Here is a 20,537-nt window from a genome sequence, read left to right as displayed (position 1 = left end):
AAGCCCAACTCTGCAAGTGAAATCACTGCCCTTCCCACTATGTGGGACAAGACATCCGGGATGAAAGTCTCCCCAACAATGTGAGAGATGATTCCCAGGGATGAATCCAGATCTGGCACCGTGGATTCAACAATTCCAACCTGACCAAAAGGAAGAAAAAAAGTGTAATTAATAAAGTATCGTGTAATTAATAAAGTATCAGTGGCAGAGAGAGTTCAAATAGAATTGAGAGGCTTCTCTGGGGATTGCTCTTACACAAGCTTCAGTAAGCCCTTGCTACTTATCATAACCTGCCAATTCCCAACCAGGACCATTCCAGCCAATCCTAAAGAACACCTAGGGCAATATATAAGATTCCACAGGGTTCCATGCACTAGAGTAGGTTTCCAGAAACCTACAACCTCCAGATTGGTCCTGGTCCAAATAAGTCCTGAAACCTAGTTCAGCCTCTCCAGAACATCAGATAGTTCCATCTCCCACCCCATATTAGTGACAGACCTTTCCAATATCAAAAATTCAGAATTCCCATACCCCAAACACCCCTAAAGAGAGGTATGGAAAGATCAAAGGTGATGGTGGAATTATATATAGAAGATAGGACTTAACAAATGAATATGAATGCTGAATCATTAAATTGGTATTTCTTATAGTCTCCAGTATTTTAGAGCAGTTAGAAGTAAAAACCTAAAATTGTGAAACTGTAACCCATGTCAAAGTCTGAAATATGTTCTACAACTAATTGTGGCGCTGTGCTGTGAAATTTATAGTTTTTGTATATATATAGTATTGTTCACAAAAAAAGAAAGAAAAAAGTTGATCGTGATGATAAAATATTTAAGCCCTCTAGCCTCCTACATTCTGGAGGAGCTGGAAGGAAAAATAGAAGAGGACTGTATGGTAGCCCATGAGAAACTCTTGGATCTGTCCTGCAACCACTTGTTGAAGAGTGCTTTGAAACTACTGCTTTATTTCTTTGCTTTGTGTAGATGTTATACAATACAAAAAGATTAAAAAAAAAAAAAAAGTGTTGTCAAAAATGTGGAGGAACAGGACTCCCTGAACACTGTTGGTAGAATGCAGAATGGTACAGCTGTTGTGGGAAATAGTTTGGTGGTTCTTCAGAAAGTTAAATATGGAACTACTATAGATCTAGCAATCCTACTTCTAGGCATACACCCGAAAGAACTGAAAGCAGGGATGTGAACAGGTATCTGCACACCAATGTTTATAGTGACATTATTGAAAATTGCCAAAAGCTGGGAGCAATCCAAGTGTCATCATTGAAGAATAAACAAAATGTGATATATGCATTAAAAGGAATGATGTCCTTTTTAATGATATGTGCTGATATGTGCTACACAATGGGTGAAACTTGAAGACATCATGTTGAATGAAATAAGTTAACACAAAAATACAAATACTGGCAGTTTTTGCTTGGGGTGATAGCAGTTTTGGTCCTGAATGGGGGTAATGGAAGTGCAACACTGTTAATGTATTTAAACACCATTAAGTTCTATATTTGAAAGTGGTTATGGTGGGAAATATTATGTTTCATATGTTGCCACAATAACAGGAAAAAAAAGCGTGGACTTTTAGAAAGTTCTTTTGTTCATCCTAAAACCACTAATCTTCATATCAGAAACGGAAATGTTAAAACAATTGAAAATTTGCCATTTGCCCTTTCTGTTTTCTGCCGTGGCTGTAAATACATACTGATTCATATATAATAAACTGACTTTAATAATAAAGTAGGCTAAGCTAGTTTGAGGGAGAATACTCCACTGTCACAAAAACAATGACAGACAAGATTCTTGGAAATAGTGACAGAATGATGGAATCATTTTGATTGTCTTCCTTATGTAATTTAAATTTTTCTGGGAAAAAATTCTTCGAGTAGAGGTCATTAAATGATGTAATCAAATATCCTTAACTTTTGCCTGAGTGGAAGATAATCAGATTGTGTTTTAAAATATAACTCTATACTAACTTAAGATTTATTAAGGTTGGAAATTTTCTATACCTGGTGCTATGATTTGCCATAAAACTTGAGATTTACATGAAGTTTGACTAAATTAACTACATCTTTAGTCAAAGTATGGTTAAATTAAAGGAAACAAGTAGAAAAAATTCTCTCCTCTCTTGATCAGATGAAACTGCAAACATGATTTTCAAAGCAATTGAGTGGTAGAATGGAAGCACTACCTCTCACAGTTACATCAGTGAGTCTGTTTTTCTCAGCTGACTGACTAACCATTAACTGGCTGCCAAATACTAATTTCTCACATTCAAACTTCCTTTTACTGTACAGAACTCTTTCCTTAGTAATAAAAACCATAAAGCTTAATTCTACAATAATTCTCTGATGAGGCAATTGCCCTTCATTTCCTTTTTTCAGAAATATATTATGTGTATTATAGTTTTATATACACTGAATGCTTTCTCCAAGGAACTCTCTACAGAACTATGTATCTATTCATTGAGAAATGAATTTTAATTTCAAACTGGAAATACATTTTTTTTTCTCTACTACTCACCATATCCCATGCCTAAATGGATAGGTTCATTTACAGTAATATTTTGGTGGACAAAACAGGGCAGGCTGTTCCTTTAAAATGCAAATACACACTACATTTTTCTAAGTTTATCCAGTATTGCACAATGGCCCTTTAAAAAGATACAGACTAAGCAGTGCTTCTTTAGACACAACTTACGAACTCTAGGAAAATTCATCAAATCAACTGTTTTAGGCAAGAACGGTACTATCTAAACACTTAGCTTAATGGATAATAGGTGATTTAACAGTAAGAATTAGTTATTCGTTCTGTTTATTGGATTGAAAGAAAGAGAAATTAAACGGTTAAGTGCTGCGCACCCACATGGAAAAAGTTTATTAAAAAAAAAAAAGTCCCAGAAAAGCAAATCAAAGCTAATGTAATCTAAATTGAACAAAATTTTAGACTTATAATATACACATTTGTAAAATAAAAGTTAACAAAGGATGTTTTGTAAATAAGTAGAACAGGTGAAAATATCAGAGACCTGAAGTTTTTGTGCTTTAATGAAAGAATATAGCAAAGAAACATAAACTTCTAAATATAATCTGAGAGGCAGTTAAAAAAAACACCCCCCCCCAATTTAAGAACACAATCCTCTGAAATATTTAGTCAGTTCATAGCAAATAATCATTACATACCCAAAGCTCTAAGTGTTAACTAGTTCCACCACAACTCCATGTAAATCTTGACAATTTAGAAATCTTGAGATCGACCACGTAAATTCCTTTCTTGATCTCTACAGCTTGGTTTGTAAGTACATACATGCTTTTGTGGATCCATTCCCCTCGCCACACACACACATTTTCAAGGAGCCAATAACATTTTTCCATCTGCCTAAAAATGCTACTATTCAGTTCTAGCACACTGACCCTAATTACGAAATGTTTTTAAAGATGGGATACTATTTCAATTTTATAAAAATATACTGGTATTAACCAAACTTTAAATTCAGAGAGGGCACTTCACATGTGCACAGACTTAAGATTTTAGTAAAATTATCAGGAACCTAGAATGGCTGTTTCCAGGATTTAAGTACTCCCTCTCTTCCACACAGACACCAACATACACACGCACACACTTTTTTTATACTATTAGTTTCACTGAATCCAGGCTATCTGGATTAAGTAGATAGGGGATTAGGTTTTTATAGTTTTTCTTTTTGCAACTATCAGGCAGCTTAACAATAGCTTAGCAACACTGATAATTTTCAATTAAGTTCACCCTGTTTTTTTAGAAAGTGTCTAAGTGTTAATGCAAATTCACCTATGCTTTTAAAGTTAATAGTTTATATTAAATCAGATATGGTTTCTGAAATAGAAGTAATGTTTTAGAGAGCAACCCAAAAAGAGCATCGGTAAAGTCTAAATGAGAAATAAAAGTAAAACTAAATATACATTTTAGAGATGGGACAAAAAGGATATTAAGAAAAATGTCTTCTTTCCTCCCCATTCAAAAGCAGCCATTCTTCTGCTGTGAAAGAAACTGACATGGATATTTTCCCTTTCAAGAGATGTACGATATATTTACCAACTGTGAGGCAGAGGTGATAGGGTCAGTTCTTGTTTGCAGGAAACAACATCCTAAAAAAGAAAATTTCAAGATGGGGAGGGGTGGGAAAGAAGGATTTTCTATTAATATCATGGAATGCCACTAGAGGCAGAACACTCCTAACAATGATAATAATAAATCACTCTTTACTGCTTAGGTGATTTCAAATTAAGAAAATATTGACATAATTGATTTTTTGTTCAACTAGCAGGTTATTTTAATCACATAGCTTATATTTAAAGTTTGGGAATCCTTTTTTGTTCTCCCACCCACTACAACAGGCCACTTTGTAGGGGCACTGGCAAATATAAGTTCCTATATCAACTACTTACCTGGTTTAATAGAAATTATTTGCTTGGCTAGGAAGAGCAACAGAAATGTAGCTGGTATGAATAGTAATAAAATACAAAACCAGAACTGAAGCTTTGTCATCCTTCCCAACTAATTCCCCACTCTAATTCTTTATCACCACCCACACACCAGTATTAATAATCCCCAAATCCAATATTTTACCAGTAATAAGCAATTATTTGGAGGAAAAAGACATTTAATTTCATACTTATCTAGCCCTTAATCAATGAACAACAACAAAAAACATTTTTAAGCACATGGAAATGAGCCTACTAACCTGATTTTTTGGAGCCAAAAATCTCCACTGTATTTTGATCTATGTGCAAAAAGTATTGGTACTTTTCAATTTATACATTTGTTAGTATCTTAGATGTGGCTGGCTTGACAGTACTCTTACTTTGCTTTTTCTCTTAAGCCTACTACAGTTTATAATGATATTAAAAGTTTTCAGTTAATAACTTTGTATTAGAAAATCCTGGCATCAGATTTCTTCACCAGTATTCCACCTTTCTAGCACAGTCACTGCATGGCAAATGTATGAAACAGACGTTTACAGCAAATTGGCACAGCAAAGTACCATTATATATAGGAAGCTGCCTGTTTAAGACAGACTTGGAAAACACTCACCTAGCTGCTATAGAAACCTTTGCATAGTTGTTTCTCCAATTTAATGGAGTTATGTTCTTGTGTAAAATGTGCCTCACATTTACTCCACTTTTTAAAGTGTTCTTAACTGTACTTCAGAAGCACTCTGAAAACTCAGATCTAAGAATGGCTGGGTGAAGCAGACAGAATCTGAGTGCCAAATTGCCCCTGAATGGGCACATATCTCAGCAAATGTTACAAATGTACTACAGCACACTGTAACCAAATTTGTAAACAGCTGTGGAGTTTCTATGCCCACATTTTGTTAGTGAAGTTATAGAGACTGGGTATTAACGGCTTTAGGGTATACATGAATCACTTAAAATATGAATGGTTTTAACTGTACTGAGGTAAAGAGAAGTTGCCACTTAATTATATACAGTTACCAATGAAAATTTTTATTCAAGCTTAAAGTAAAAAGTAATTTTAGTTAAGAAAAATGAAGTACCAGATAAACTGTAACATAGTTATTTTAACTTAGAATTATCAAAACAGGAATTCCTTGATTCTCTAAGTGGTGGTCTCTGCAAAATTAGCTTAAAGAAACTTTACATACCAATTTGATAAAATAATCTGCTGACCACGCCTTCTTTCTTACTATGAGCTTTTGGGAGAATCCATGCTATTTTAAGGCCAATTGTGTTTTTCTTTCTTCTCCCTTTCCCTGACTTTCCCCTTTCTCCCTGCTGCCATCACCTACTCCCCCTCACCACCCCACCCCCACCAATGGAAGAATTTCTGACATTCAAGCCTTTTATCTTCCTTGTGGATCCTGAAGGAGTCTACTCATGAGAATAAAATATGGACCTGGCTGGGTCTAAAGGGGAACTTGTAAGACTTTTTCTTCACCACAATCTTATTTTGGGGGTGTCTCCACTTCCCTTCCCAACAAATAGCTGTAGTCACCACCTTCATCTTCTACTTTAAAGGGAAGGAATTTCAAGGGAGACTAAATACATCGTATTTGCCTGTTGAGGTTTAAAAGCACAATGTGAACATCAGGCTTTTGGTTTATTTTAAATGTGAAATTCTCAAAATTAAAAGTGCTTTTCCATGTAGGAAACCTTTCCTTATACTAAAAGGGGAGGAGAGGGAAGCCTATCCACAGCACCAGTTTAGAATGAGGTTCAGTATGGCAATATCTGAAAAACTGGGAAAGAATATTCTCTGAATTTATGTATTACTAGATGTCAAAATATGTAAGGGCAGTAAAGGGGAATGTGAGGTTTTAAACCCAGTTAGGTATGTTTGTAACCTGCTGTATCCTTCTAACAATCTCAATTATACTATAAACTTCCCAAGCAGTTCTATCTGCTGAATCCTACTCTCTCTAGATCACACCAAAATGATTCCCCAAGTTGAGAACAACTTGGAATAAGCTTTGTTGAATACCTAAACAGACTACTGATCTCTCATGTTGGTCTTATTAAAATTCTCTTTTTAAATCTTGAGTTTCTTCAAGATTAGGTACTGATGTTCCTTTAGGAATAAAACAAAAGGGGAATAACCTTCAAAGTATTACTCTTATTTTCCTGTGTAATGTCCTTCCAAGCACTGCTTCTGACCATGTTTCATGGGGTACTCCAGAAGAGCATCATTTATACTGTGTATCTAAGTATAGAGGAAACTGTTTTTAAGCTGGTTTAGATTCCAAATGTATACAAATGAAGTCACTTTAATCCTATAAATACTTCTTAATTTATTTTTAAAAAATTGTGCTGTTAACCCTTTTACGGGGCAACAAGCTATGTGAAAAGTACAAAACTTTTTGTCAAATGTAATATTGAGAGTGCTTTTGACATAGTTCACTGGTTTGTCATCTGGATCAGTATATACTGTGCAACGGGCAAGGCTAGAATCCATGAACCAAGCTGCAAAGATCTCAAGCTAAATAAGGCGGAAAGATTTGGAGAAACAAAAGAAGGAAATTCTTTCCTATCCAATGTATACTCTTCAGACTAATGCACTCTTTCTATCAAGCCTTCTAAACTGTTAAATAAAGTTTTCCAAACAAGCATTTAAACTTCATTACACAGAAGAGCAACAAGAATGGTATCCCGCCAGACAAAAGGCGAGAGGGAAAAAAATATATATATACTGAGTTCAATGGGTAAGCCTGAATGTAGCACAGTTCTTCACAACCGATGGGGGGATAATTCAACATGGTGTCCAACAACGTTCTAACGACGTGCTTCATCTCAACTGGTTACTATGAAGCAGGGTGTAAATGTTTGGCCCCAATCGGGCTTCAGAAATGGTTCTTTTTTCATGACGAGCATGTCTGTCCAGCTATCAATCATGTTTGTTTGCACCAAATCCCAAGCCATTAAAATACGACTAATTTTAAGTTAAACAGAAGTCGTCTGCTCCAAATTCTCCATCAACTATCCATGCTACTGCATTCCTCTGAGTGAAGACAAGATAAAATGTGTGGGAAGGGAGGGGAGAAAAAGGGGAAGGGGAGAGAAAAATTACCAATTAGAAAGTTATAAAATCAATATCAAGAACATTACAAAATATAGAAACATTAAAAAACTCATCGAAGTAAATTATCAACAGTTTCATCACAATCATTAAAACAATGTGTCTACATCCTTAGGCCATAAATAATGGAGAATTAAAATGAATAATCATGTCAAAATCTTATACTTTTTAAATGAACCTTGAAACATTTTTACAGAATAGAAAAATCTTTTTGTTACTATAGTATACAATAGAAAAGGTGAAAGAAAGATCTGTCAGTCTAAGGTGGAACTCTCGCAATGTAACTATGTATTTATTTATTTCTTCTTTCAGTTGCTTAGTTTGGCATTCTACAATATCACTCTACTCTGTGTGTATAACAGCATTATTGAGACAATTCAATACCATACAGTTCACCCATTCAAAGTGTATAATTCAGTGGTTTTTAGTATATTCACAGGGTTGTGTGACCATCACCACAATCAATTTTAGAACACTTTCATCACCCATTAGCAGTCATTGCCACAGCCTTAAGCGATAACTAATCTACCTTTTGTCTTTATAGATTTGCCTATTCTGGATCATTTCATATAAATGGAATTATACAATATGTGGTCTTTTGTAGTTAGCTTATTTCACTTAGCTTAATATTTCTGAGGTTCATCCATGTTGTAGTATCTATTAATGCTTCACCTCAACCCGTTTTATATATCCCTTAAACACAAATGCACTCTGTATAACCCTACTGTTAAGTACAAGATCAGCAAATTCTCTTTTTGGATATATTCTTATTTAAGTGATTTATCTTAGGGTTTAATGATATTTGAATGGCCTCATCAAATTTTTTATTTCAAACAGGTATTACTTTAATTAGAAAAAAAGTTTTTAAGGGGGCAAAAGGACTCCAGAAGATACTTGTATAAAAGATATAACCAAATCCTGGCTATAAAGTTGTTTCCCTATTTCATATGAAAATGAAAATCGTTTAGGGCTATATAGGGTTGTCAAATCTGAATGAAAAGTTGTTGAATGGGACCCAGATCTTACAAATGAGCCACAATTTGATTCAACCATCATAGTAAGGATTCACACGAATCAAATTTAGCAGATACAGTGGAGGCATAAATATAAGCGTATCCTGAAAAGTACCTCAAAAAAAAAAAATCCACCTACTATATACCTAATAGCTTCCTATTTCTTCAAATCAAATATGCTCTAAAGAAACAAATTCCAAATGACTAATAATATTAGAAAAGTACATATAATCACAGTTGTAGATATATAAAGCATCTACTTAGAGGGCCTTGAAACCTAAATAGAATAACAAAAGAAGGTAAAAATTTCTGATTTTAGTTGATTGCCCAGAGGAATGAAAGAATGTCAAATAATGATCTATAAATACGAAAAGGCCTATCAAGGTTCTGAGCAACTGAACAGTAGTTTTCAAACTTTTATACCCAAGTATAATTCTTGCTTTTTATTTTCATCTCTGGTCACATATCCTCACCGGCCAGTAGGATCTGGTCAAGCCTTCTACAATTTGTATCACAAAAACAAAAAAAAAAAGTAGAGAATATACATTTTCAAACCATACCTGCTACCCTGATAAACCCACTCCACTGAGAATCACTTAACTCCACTGAGAGCCGGTATTTACCTTTTTAGCTAAAAGCATTTAGGTGAGACACACTGTGTGTGTGTGTGTGTGTGGGGGGAGAAACCCTGTTTATCTGTTTCTAGGTTACTTCCTTCTAAGGAACTAAGCATTTTACTTGCTCTACTTGAAAAAAGATTGATGTTATTTACCTAAAATTTCTCATTATTTCTTCTCTTAAGTATTGATATGCTCAATTTAAGCATTTGCTTTATGCTTTGGGCTTTCTTATTTCCAGGTATCTCAAAATAGTGGGGAAAAAACTTTCAGATCTAGATTTGAAAATCTGGTAGCTTGCAACAGGTTCATTAGCTTTACTGTGCTTCAGTTTCCTCTTTTATAAAAATACTTCTCTTATGGGTATGTAAGACTGTACGCAAGATAATGCATATGAAGGACCAAGTGTGCTGTGCTGCCAGGCACATAAGTACATAATAAATTATCATTCCCTTCTCCCTTCCTCTCCATAATCAGTATCATTAAAACCTTCTCAAGTTGTTCAAGTATTGTATACTGGCTAGCACTCGTGTAACATAAATTATTTCTCTAAAATGCTTCAATGAAGTATTATTTAGGTAGAATGATGAAGCAAGATTTTCAGTAACATTTTAAAGTGACAACACGAAACAGCTAACTCGATGTAAATAAGGTGGCAGATCCCAGCTTATTCTCCTCACTTTCACCAAAAAACCCCTATGAGAAGATCTCAGGATAAATGAACTCCTCCTGTGGGGTGAAATAGGGTATGATCTATCAAAGAGGGAGAAAATAAATTATATACAGCACTTTAAATACTCCTGAAAGTGTTGCAACTTTGTAATAAGCAGAGCAGTGTTTTCATCTGGAGAAAACAAAGGAACATTGTACGAACAGTGTTACCTTCAATATTCTGGTGGTCTATAAAAGGTGCTGGTCCCCATATTCTAACAGTGCCATCATCTGAGGCGCTGGCCATCATGGATGCAATCTGTGGGTTCCAGCTCACACAGTTTACTGTACGTGTGTGCCCTGTCAGCTCTGCAATTGGCAGTTCACTACGTTTGTGCCAGATGTAAACCTTGTGATCTGAATAAATGGTAATTTAGAGAAAAGTTAGTTGTTTTACATTAACAAAAAAACATCATTCACTATACATACAACATATGATTCTTGACTACTATAAACTGAAGGGAGAACAAATATAATTTGAATTTTTTAACAAACTACCACATGAAAAGCCATTTTAATAAAATGTGTGTTTGATCTTTTCTATTATAGGTGATCAGCTCTCATGAAATCACCAAAAAATCTACCTAACATGTTCTGTCAATTCTGTTAAAACATGAGTAATAAAGTCTTTGTTCTATCCAGGACAGAGGTGATGATAAATATTTGTCACTTGTAAATTCTATGGAATCTTGATGTGTCAGAAGAGCAGTAGTACATCCAAATTAAAATTAAAACAAAGATGACAGCTAAACCATTACTGTGCTAACAAAATACTAGGTACTAACTACTTTATATTAATGTTCATCGCCATCCCATGAGGAGGATATTATTCTTATCCATTTTGTATGGACCCTCATTAAAGCACTGATAGGTTAACTGACTTGGCACAGTAACGGTTAATAAATGGCAAAGCGGGTATTCAAATCTAGGCAATCTGGCTTTCTGGTGAGCCTAGACCACGGTCTCATATCTGCATCATAATAAGGCTATGTGGGAGGCTATTAATAATATTATGAAGTGAACATCAAAACCATCCCTCCACATAGGTAGTTCAGTAGTAGAATTCTCCCCTGCCAAGCTGGAGGCCCAGGCTTGGTTCCCAGCCCATGTACCATCTCCAACAAGCTCCTCCTCCCCCTCACCCCCCCGCCCCCAAAATATTGTGAACAAAATTCCCTATGTTCGCTTTATTTGTATGCTCTATGGCAGGGTCACATTTCACTATTTTTCCATGTGAGTACCCTGTTATTGCAGCACCATTTGTTGAACAAAATTACCTATGATATATATATACATGAAGAGACACATATAAAAACAAAAGAAAAAACCAAACCTCCACAACTTTGTTTCTTTATATAAGCTAATGTTAAAAAACAAACAAACCCATACATACACAAAAACCAAAAAACAAATAATACAGAATAGTGGTTAATAGCTCTGCATGAGACTACCCAAGATTCCATCCTCCTTCTATTATCAACTTTATGTAAGTTACTCACTCTTTGCAATCTTCATTCGTAAAATGGGGATATGTACTTTCCTCATGGTGGTGTTGTGAGGATGAAATAATTTTGTGTATAAAAAAGTGTTCTGAACAGAGTCTAGCACATAGTAAATATTATGAAGAGATAGTTAACTAAATAAAGGCAGAATCCTAGGATAAACTGATGATTTATCAGTCAACTGTGCACTTCATGTGGAAATTCTCAACGGGTAAGCTGCCTTTAGAGTAGTAAAAAGGTTATTATGTTGTGATGCAAGAATATGCCTTGGACTGAAACTTCTGATATAAAGATAAAAATCCAGGCGTATACTTGAACATTATTTTGTGAAGATGCTGAGTTTATCTTTTTTAGAAGGTACTTGTTAATATTTAAAGATACTTTTCTCCTTGCATAAAATGAAATTAGGTGAAGAAAAAAAAGCAAAGCAGATCAGCTATGTTTACTCCTGAACTGAAGTAGTCCACAAAGGGAAATTAGAATTTGAATTAGCCAAGGTCAAAATAATGATGCTGTGATTGACATACCTGGGAAATAGTGTTTATTCAAAGGCTAAAAATAAACCTTGCTTTTCTATATATTGCTAGCACAATAAAAACATTAAGTAAAAGCACAACTTTTTTTGGGGGGACGAGATTTCCTAATTGTTTTACTTTACATTGGCATTCGGATTTTGAGGATTTGGAGTGTCCTTGAAATATATTCCTTGCAAACAAATAAGAAAGTACGGTAGTCATCTTGGAAGATAATATATTCACTAGATCTAATTACCATTCAAGACATTTTTAGAACCATTCTAAACCACCTGAGTTGTAAGAAAACTAATCTCTTTACTTCATAGTTATATCTTATTAAATTTTAGCCCCAAATAGAATATAATGTAGTTCAATTACATTATTCATCAGGTTTAGTTCTAAGTTAGTTTGGGCTTTAAAAAAACAAAAAGAAAAAAGATTGCCATCACTAATGATAACGGTAGCCATACATATTTTTAAGCACCTCTAGGCCATGTGATTTTCAAAGAAAATAGAGGAGGTTCTGGGGGCAAAAAAGAAGAACTAAAAAATAAGTAGAAGGCTTAACATTTAAACCACAGAAAAAGTCAATTAGAAACTTGAGTATGTAGAATACCATGACATAATTATTAAACTAACAGGTAAAAAAAAAAATTTAACTGGAAAGTAGGTAACTCAAAATTAACCAACAAGCCACTTTTCTCGCCTCATAAGCTTGCCTGACACTACAATTTTGGGTGAAGAAAGAATAAATTCATCTGTTTGATGTTAAAATCTAAAGCCCTATATGTCTCTCTTTTCCAATCCTTAATTATTCCTTATTCATGAAGGAAAAACTCATAGGTCACTTTGTGGTCCTCTATTTACTGAAGATCGATTTGTGTTAAGAAAGGTATCAAGTTTTACAAAAAGAAAAAAAAACAGAATCAAAAGTATTTACCAATATAATCCAATTCCTTGATCTATCTTATAAAACTAGAGTCAGTACTTTTAAGAGCTGCTATAGTACTTAGAATATAGTGGAGACCCAAGAAACACGTGTTAAATGAAAATTTGCTATAAATTTCTTTTATTCATGTTCCTATCACCTTAAAAAGTCCACTAAATTTTAAAATTGCCTCACTCCTCTGTATCTGCATATTTTAAACAATTCATATTTTAAACTAAGCTGGTTACTTTAGGTATATACTTGCATGACATATTGATGTTTTCAGACTGGAAAATAAGTTTAGTTAAAAGAGTACCAACAATTAAGGTAATTATAGTTTTTCTGAAATTATAAGAATTATCAAACTGAATTAATCTCTATAGTAACTTAAGAAATACTGAAGAGCTAATTATAATCAATTCTGTCCAAGTTCAGGGAAAACATCTTAGTTAAGTTTAACTTTTTAAGACATTACTAACCTCTGAAAACTACAAGTCCTATAAAACAATGAGTCAACATATGAAAGTATAATGAATTAACTAAGTCTTGATTTGATACACGAACCATGTATCAAATTCCATGCGGCCAGAATAGGCACTATTAATTCACAACAATAAGGAGGGCTCAAGTAATTCCAAACAACAACAGTGTATTGGATAAATGGCCCATATAAAAAAAATTTTTTTAAATAATTTTTTAATTTTATTTTTTTAAATACCAAAAAAAACCCCACCAAACAAATGCAAACATTCCCATAAAAATTTTAATGTAACACCTTGAATTTGTTGAGACATGAGTACCTTTAGAAACTGAGAGAATTATAGGACTTTAAATTCAATATTACACGTGAACTTACAGTGACACAAACATTCATTTACCTTCACTGCCACTAGCGATGAAGTCTTCATTATGGCCTCCAAAACATGAATGAATTGTATAAAACCCTTGTGTAACACCTTGATACTTTCTTACTAAAACTCTGTCTTGCAAGTCCCACAAATGAACTCCCTGCAGGTGAAAGAAAATACAGATATTTATTTTGCCTCAACTCAAGAAAATTTTAAAAAATAATCTTTGAAAATTCTTTTGCCTGATGGAACATTTCACTTTCTATTTATATAAAACGTCAATGTTCTGATATATTTATGGCTGATTCTATACATTTAAGGATTGAACATATGCAATAAAATTTAATAAGAAGAAATATTTGTTCAGAAAATTATATTAATAAACGTACCTGAGTTGCTACATTTAACAAAGCTAATCGGCCATTTTTTGAAATAGTAAAAGACATAATAGGATGATCTTCTTGTACTCTGTAACCAGAAAATAATTTATCAAAAGTAATGCTGTAAGAATCAAAACATTCAAATTATTAAAATATAAAATGTTCTATCTAGTATGTCACAATTTTTATTGCAATTGCTATTACACTACACTTAATGAAGAAAAATAATTTGAGTTAATGATTACTAAGTATCAATTCAATCTAAGAATCAAACCAAAACCAAAAACATAATAAAAATTCTTCAGATAATGCAAGTCTCACCATGTATTTTAATATAAATCAGATAACCATTGTTTAATGGAAACAAAAAATAATTACATGTTTCTATCTGTAAGATCCTCGAAGTTATATCCTCTAATTCGCTGGTGTGTATCTGATGCCAGGACAGTCTTCCCGTCACTCAAGCACCAAAGGCATTGCACTCTCACCCCTTCCCAGGAGTCTAGGAGATTACCATCTAAATCCTGACCAGGAGAAAACAATTAATTCCATTACTGAACAGTGCTCAGGGAACCTAAAGTGTCTTTTTTTTAAATTTCTTAATTTTATTTTTTTAAATACCAAAAAATACAAAGCAAATGCAAACATTCCTATTTTGATCATTCCGTTCTACATATATAATCAGTAATTCACAATATTATCACATAGTTGCATATTCATCATCATCATCATTTCTTGGAACATTTGCATCTATTCAGAAAAAGAAATAAAACAAAAACAGAAAAAAAATTTATACATACCATACCCCATACCCCTCCCTTTCACTGATCACTAGCATTTCAAACCTAAAGAATCTTTATAGTATCTTTAGTAATGGGTTTGTTTTCTCCTGAGATTCATCTCAACCTAATTGTTCAGAAGTGTTTGTTTTTTTCCAGAAGTTCTTCTAATCTTGAAGCTTTGCATATAGGCCAAATCTTATTACAACATCAAAAAGTGGTGGGGGGTAGTCTGTAAATCTACTTCCCCTTCAATAACCTGAATACATAAATAAATCAAATAAATACAAAGGAAGAATGACTCCCTAAGTTCCAAGAAAAGGTCTCATTTTCATTGGAAAATAATTTAAACAGTCCTTTAATTATTAATTATAGAACTAAACTGAGATCTGTTCTATAATATTCAGAAATTGTGGTATGGAAAAGGGTTATGTGAAACATTACTTGGAGCTTTAAACAGAACTTAGAAATCCATTATGACATTTTAAAAAACTCCACCAAATTTGCAACAGGCTTCACAGATCAAAGCTCTCACAGTCATTATCTCATTGAATGTTTAAAGCTCCAAGATTTAAGTTCCATTTTACAGATGAGGGAACTTCCAGGTCCTATATCCTGAAGGTTTTAAACATTGTATAAGATGGCAAAGCCAGCAGAAACATACATGGTTTTCTGTACCCATGGAATTAAGAACTAATGACTATAACCATGTTGAGAAGAGACACTAGATTCCCAGTGTTCTTGGCCAGCTCAATGAAAGAATTTGTTAACGTGTAATGGCTATATAAAAATTTGATAGGTGATCTCCAGCTACATGTAAATGATCTGATGAGGTTTAACATCTTATTTAGTTGTCAAAATAAATCTAGGAGTGCCTACTTGAACCACGTTTCTTGAATCATGACAGGCAGTGCTAAAAGATGTAGAATCTAGACAGAACAGTAATGACACTGCATTTTTATTATAATCTTGTCTGTCATAAGACTTTTGACCTATTATCATTTCAACAATCCAAGATAAGGGGGGCAAGTTATGATCAGAAGTTACCAAACATAAAGATTAAAGAATTCTCCAGTTGCACGTATCACCATTTTTATTTCTCAGATATTTAAGACAGTATAACTCCTGAAATGCAGATTTTTTCCTTTTTTTTGATACAAAAATTCAAAGGGCTAAAACATCAGAAGAAATTAAATACTAAATCTTTTTATGCCTATGAATTAGAAATTTGTTTAGAACAAAAAAGTTAAGCAAAACAATTTTTTTGTGTTTTACCAGACGGTAGGCCTATACTTTGTACAACACTTGAGATGGTTAAAAAAAAAAAAAGATGAAAAGAAAAAAATTTGCCTAATTTTGTTGATCTTGTATCATGGGCACGTTAGAAAGTTTATTTTTTTATTCAATTTTGATCTAAGACTATACTAATACAGTAGCCACTACGCCACATGCTGCTATTTATTTAATATTTAAAAAGTTAAATTTGAGGTAAAAATTCAGTTAGTCACCTATTCACATTTCAACTGCTCAATACTGACATGTGGCTAGTGGCTATAGCATTGAGACAGCTCAGCTATAGAACATTTCCTATTGGATAATACTTATCTAGGAAAATGTCAAACTAGGTCTTCATATAGTATATTTTATAACAGATACTTAGTCAACTGGATTCTGTATTTAAACAAGACTAAATTTCCTGTTAAACAAGCAGATATTTGGAAGGGCACACAAATTACTCACACACTGATAGAACTGCCCACGTTGACCTCCAGTTACAAAGCGCTTCCCATCTGGATTCCAAGCCACACTTGTTAAACTGTCTTCATGAGACTGGCTCATTTTAGTCCTTAGCTCTCCCGTCTAAGAAGAAATAAAAGCGTGGATAAGACCTTCTAGATACTTCTCTAAATGGAATGTGTAAAGAAAAGAAAAAAGAACAGTAGCTGGATATCTGGTTAGTTTGGTAATACTAATCAGAGAAATGAATTGTTTTAAGTGGACGTTAAAAAAAAAAAAAAAGATGATAGCACACAAAAGAGAAATTAAGGACTTTAAGAAAAACCCAGACTGAGAAAGCCTTCTTGACCAAAAGGGGGAAGAGAAAAATGAGACAAAATAAAGTTTCAGCAGCTGAGAGATTTCAGAGCCAAGAGGTTATCCTGGAGGTTATTCTTATGCATTATATAGATACCCCTTTTCAGTTCATGGTGTACTGGAGTGGCTAGAGGTAAGTACCTGAAACTGCTGAGCTGTGTTTCAGTAGCCTTGATTCTTCAAGATGATTGAATAAAGATGTAACTTTTACAATGTGACTATGGGATTGTGAAAACCTTGTGTCTGTTGCTCCTTTTATCCAAGGTATGGACAGATGAGTAAAAATAATATGGATAAACAATAAATAAATAGGGAGGATAAAGGACAAAATAAATTGGGTAGTTGGAAATACTAGTGGTCAATGAGAGGGAGGGGTATGACATATCTGAGTCTTTTCTTTTTATTACTTTTTCTGGAGTGATACAAATCTTCTTAAAAATGATCATGGTAATGAATACACAATATGTAATGATACTGTGAACCACTGATTGTACACCATAAATGGAATGTATGTGCGTGAAGATTTGTCAAAAAATATATATTTAAAAAAAAGTCATTTAGTTCCCCAAATTTCAGACCCTCAATTGTCTTCCTCATTCCTATGGCTTCTCACAGTCCTTCTAAATAAATCATTCTAATATGTAACAGCCTTCATTGCTGGGTTATTTTTCATCCTATCTCACCTCAATTTTTGCCATCTAAAACTTATTTCGTTTTTGTTTGAGCTTCTCTATCTGTATTTTTATGTAAACAACATTGGTCATTGTTCTTCATTTAACTGAAAACTGCCACTGAATTAGTGAGGTTTGTTACTCTTTTCAAGGCAAATAAATCTTATTTCTTCAACCTCAAAAAAAAAAAAGGAAGAAAAACAGAAAAACCCAGGAGTTTGAACAGTCAGTCAAAGGTGATCCAAAGGTTATATATGATGAGATAAACTCCAATAAAACTCAGATCTTAACAATCGATTACATTCATAATCTGAAATTACCATGTAATTTTTCCCAAGCAAAATGATGAAAAGCCCAAGGCTACATACGTATTTATTCTGAGCTTCCACTTCTCAGTCCATAGTTCATTATAAATTTTACTCTAAAAATGCAGTAATACATAGCAATTCTTCAAAAACATTAATGGGTAGAAAAACTATGCCTTAAATAGGCCAACGGTGCAGACAGTCTAAGTTATATTAAATTTCATGTTCAAGATGCTCTAAATATAGTAAGGAAGATGTCAAGAGAGATATGAAAATTATTTTTCTGTAAATAACTATTGCAATCAAAAGTTACAGGAAAAAAAAAAGAATTCTGTACTGCATAGCAGAGCCATTTTAAAGTATTCCCAACTAAGCAATACTATTTGGTGGTTATAACCCTCAGATATCCTTCTGCTACATTTCTAAGTTATTCAACTTAGAAAATAGACACATACCATTTAATCTAGTCTTGATTCCATTTGGATTAGGAAACAGGATCTGATAGATAATAGCTGCCCTTGGTACAATAAAAAGTACATGGGCATAATTTTCCTGTGAGAAATGGGTAATCAAAAATAAAAATAAAAGAATAAAAAAAAGAGGCATGATTAGGAAATGGGGCCATGCATAAAACTAGATGTCTCCCTTACAATAAAGTAAAAAAAAAAAAAAGTCCAGCCATTTCAATCCTTCTTCCAAATTGTTAACTGCTTCCACCTATTTACCTTTTTGGGGTGGCGGATATAAAAAGTTACAAGAAAAATTTAGAAGCACAAATACACATGTAACAGCCAGATAGAATCTTGGCATTTTCTATTAAGTTCTAAAGGCAGAAATGCCTTCAATATTAATTGCTGAATTTAGGGTGGTGGGCATACAGATCATCTCTGTACTAGTCTTTCAACTTAATATTTGAAATTTTCTTAATAAAAATCTAGTTGAAACATAAGGAAATGACTGAGTAGTAAGAAAATTGTAATATTATAAAAGCAGAATTACATTTATGGCATACAATTCTTCAGGTACATGTTAGTATTCAGTCTGTCTTCTATACCTTCTTTATTATTTAAGTCATCTCTGTTGAGCTTTATCTGAACTCTCTTGGTAAAAGTCAACTTAGTTTTCTGAGTCTCTGAACTCAAAATCCTATCCATCAAGTTATACTTTTACACCTAGCCTATAGCCTGGGGGTTAAAAACACTAACAAACATATCAGTCAACTTAAATAAGTTTCAAGAAAAAAAACTCTGATTAACTACAGGATTTTCAAAGCATGGCCTAAAAATAATGTAGTGAACTTCATGCTGAGTTTTTCTAAAATGGTACCATGAACAAAGTTCAGGTTTTCATTTAGAAACAGTAATAAACAGCATTAAAAAACCTTTAATAATAAGTACTCAAAACATCATTCAGCTTCACTAAACTAGCTTGGAATAAAGTATTATATATAATTAAGGGGATGATGCAATCAGCATTAGAATATAAAATTTTATTTGATGCAATATTTTCACACTTGAAAGATAAGTTTCACATATAGTCGTCAAACTATGAAATAAGTATAAAATCCTTCTGAAGTACAAAGCACTACAGTAAATAGTATAAATCCCATAGAAAAAAGCAAAATATTCCAAAAAACACTAACTGATCATTCTTTTAAAAAAAATCTATTATATTCAGTATAATATCTAAATTTATGAATCTGACACTTGGTTGGGTTTACCTGAAAAACGATCTTTTATAGGATAAACATTATATCTTACATCATTCAACAGTTCTATTCTATTGATGAACAAGAACAAAGTTATGATGAACACATGCATTGTCACTATGCTTTAATTAAATACTAAAATGAGGATGGAACTTGCTCACTTGTACATTCCAAAGCCAAAGCTCAGAGCAGTCATCTGGGCCACAAGCAACCAGATAGTTGTCATCTGGACTCCACGCAATATAAGAAACACCATAAGCATGCCCTTCTAATGTTTTAAGTAGTTTTAACAGGTGGGTGTCCTATGAGGGAAAAAAAATACAGTTAATTCCTATCTCTCAAGTCACTGTTTTCTGGCACAAGAACTTAAATCACTGCAAAGATATACTTTGTTACTATGATTTAACCTGAGGAAGTTTTCACATCAATTTTAAAGCTTGCTTCATAAAGAGTCATTCATGCTGCAATAGGTATTAAGCATCTACAATACACAAGGTAATCACACATTTTGTGCTAGATGGAAATATAAAGATGACACAGAATTTGCCCTTAGGAAACTTTCAAGGGAATAGAAAACAGATGCATATAACAAGAGCTACCTTTCAATTTTATTTTTTTTAACAGCGAAGGAATACAATTTACATAACCTAAAACCCATCCTTTTAAGTATATTATTAGTGGCTTCAATATTTACAGTCATACCACCATTCTCACTATTTAATTTTAAAACATTTTAATCATTCTCAAAAGAAACCCTATACCACAGTCCCTGGTAACCACAAGTCTACTTTATCTATCTATGGATTTACTTATTCTGGACATCTCATGTAAGTGGAATAATAGAATATGTGGTCTTCTTTCATGAATAGCTTATTTCACTTAG

General features: G+C 33.3%; 1 protein-coding gene across 2 annotated transcripts in view; it reads right to left on the bottom strand.

Annotated features, from left to right (window-relative positions):
• Positions 1 to 4,629: 4,629 nt before the first annotated feature.
• Positions 4,630 to 20,537, bottom strand: part of WDR26 (WD repeat domain 26) — a 36,826-nt gene continuing 20,918 nt past the window's right edge. For both annotated transcript variants that reach the window (XM_077149133.1, XM_077149132.1), the window contains exons 8-14: positions 19,816 to 19,956; positions 16,617 to 16,736; positions 14,476 to 14,621; positions 14,107 to 14,185; positions 13,748 to 13,877; positions 10,096 to 10,281; positions 4,630 to 7,505 (exon numbers count right to left, since the gene is read on the bottom strand). In XM_077149133.1, coding sequence (XP_077005248.1) covers positions 7,480 to 7,505; positions 10,096 to 10,281; positions 13,748 to 13,877; positions 14,107 to 14,185; positions 14,476 to 14,621; positions 16,617 to 16,736; positions 19,816 to 19,956 — 828 coding nt within the window. In that variant the 3' untranslated portion in view covers positions 4,630 to 7,479. The remainder of the gene's footprint in view (positions 7,506 to 10,095; positions 10,282 to 13,747; positions 13,878 to 14,106; positions 14,186 to 14,475; positions 14,622 to 16,616; positions 16,737 to 19,815; positions 19,957 to 20,537) is intronic.

Source organism: Tamandua tetradactyla, chromosome 2 (assembly GCF_023851605.1).
Source record: "Tamandua tetradactyla isolate mTamTet1 chromosome 2, mTamTet1.pri, whole genome shotgun sequence".
In the NCBI taxonomy this organism is placed as follows: Eukaryota; Metazoa; Chordata; class Mammalia; order Pilosa; family Myrmecophagidae; genus Tamandua; species Tamandua tetradactyla.
This window is presented reverse-complemented; position numbering and strand designations above follow the sequence as displayed.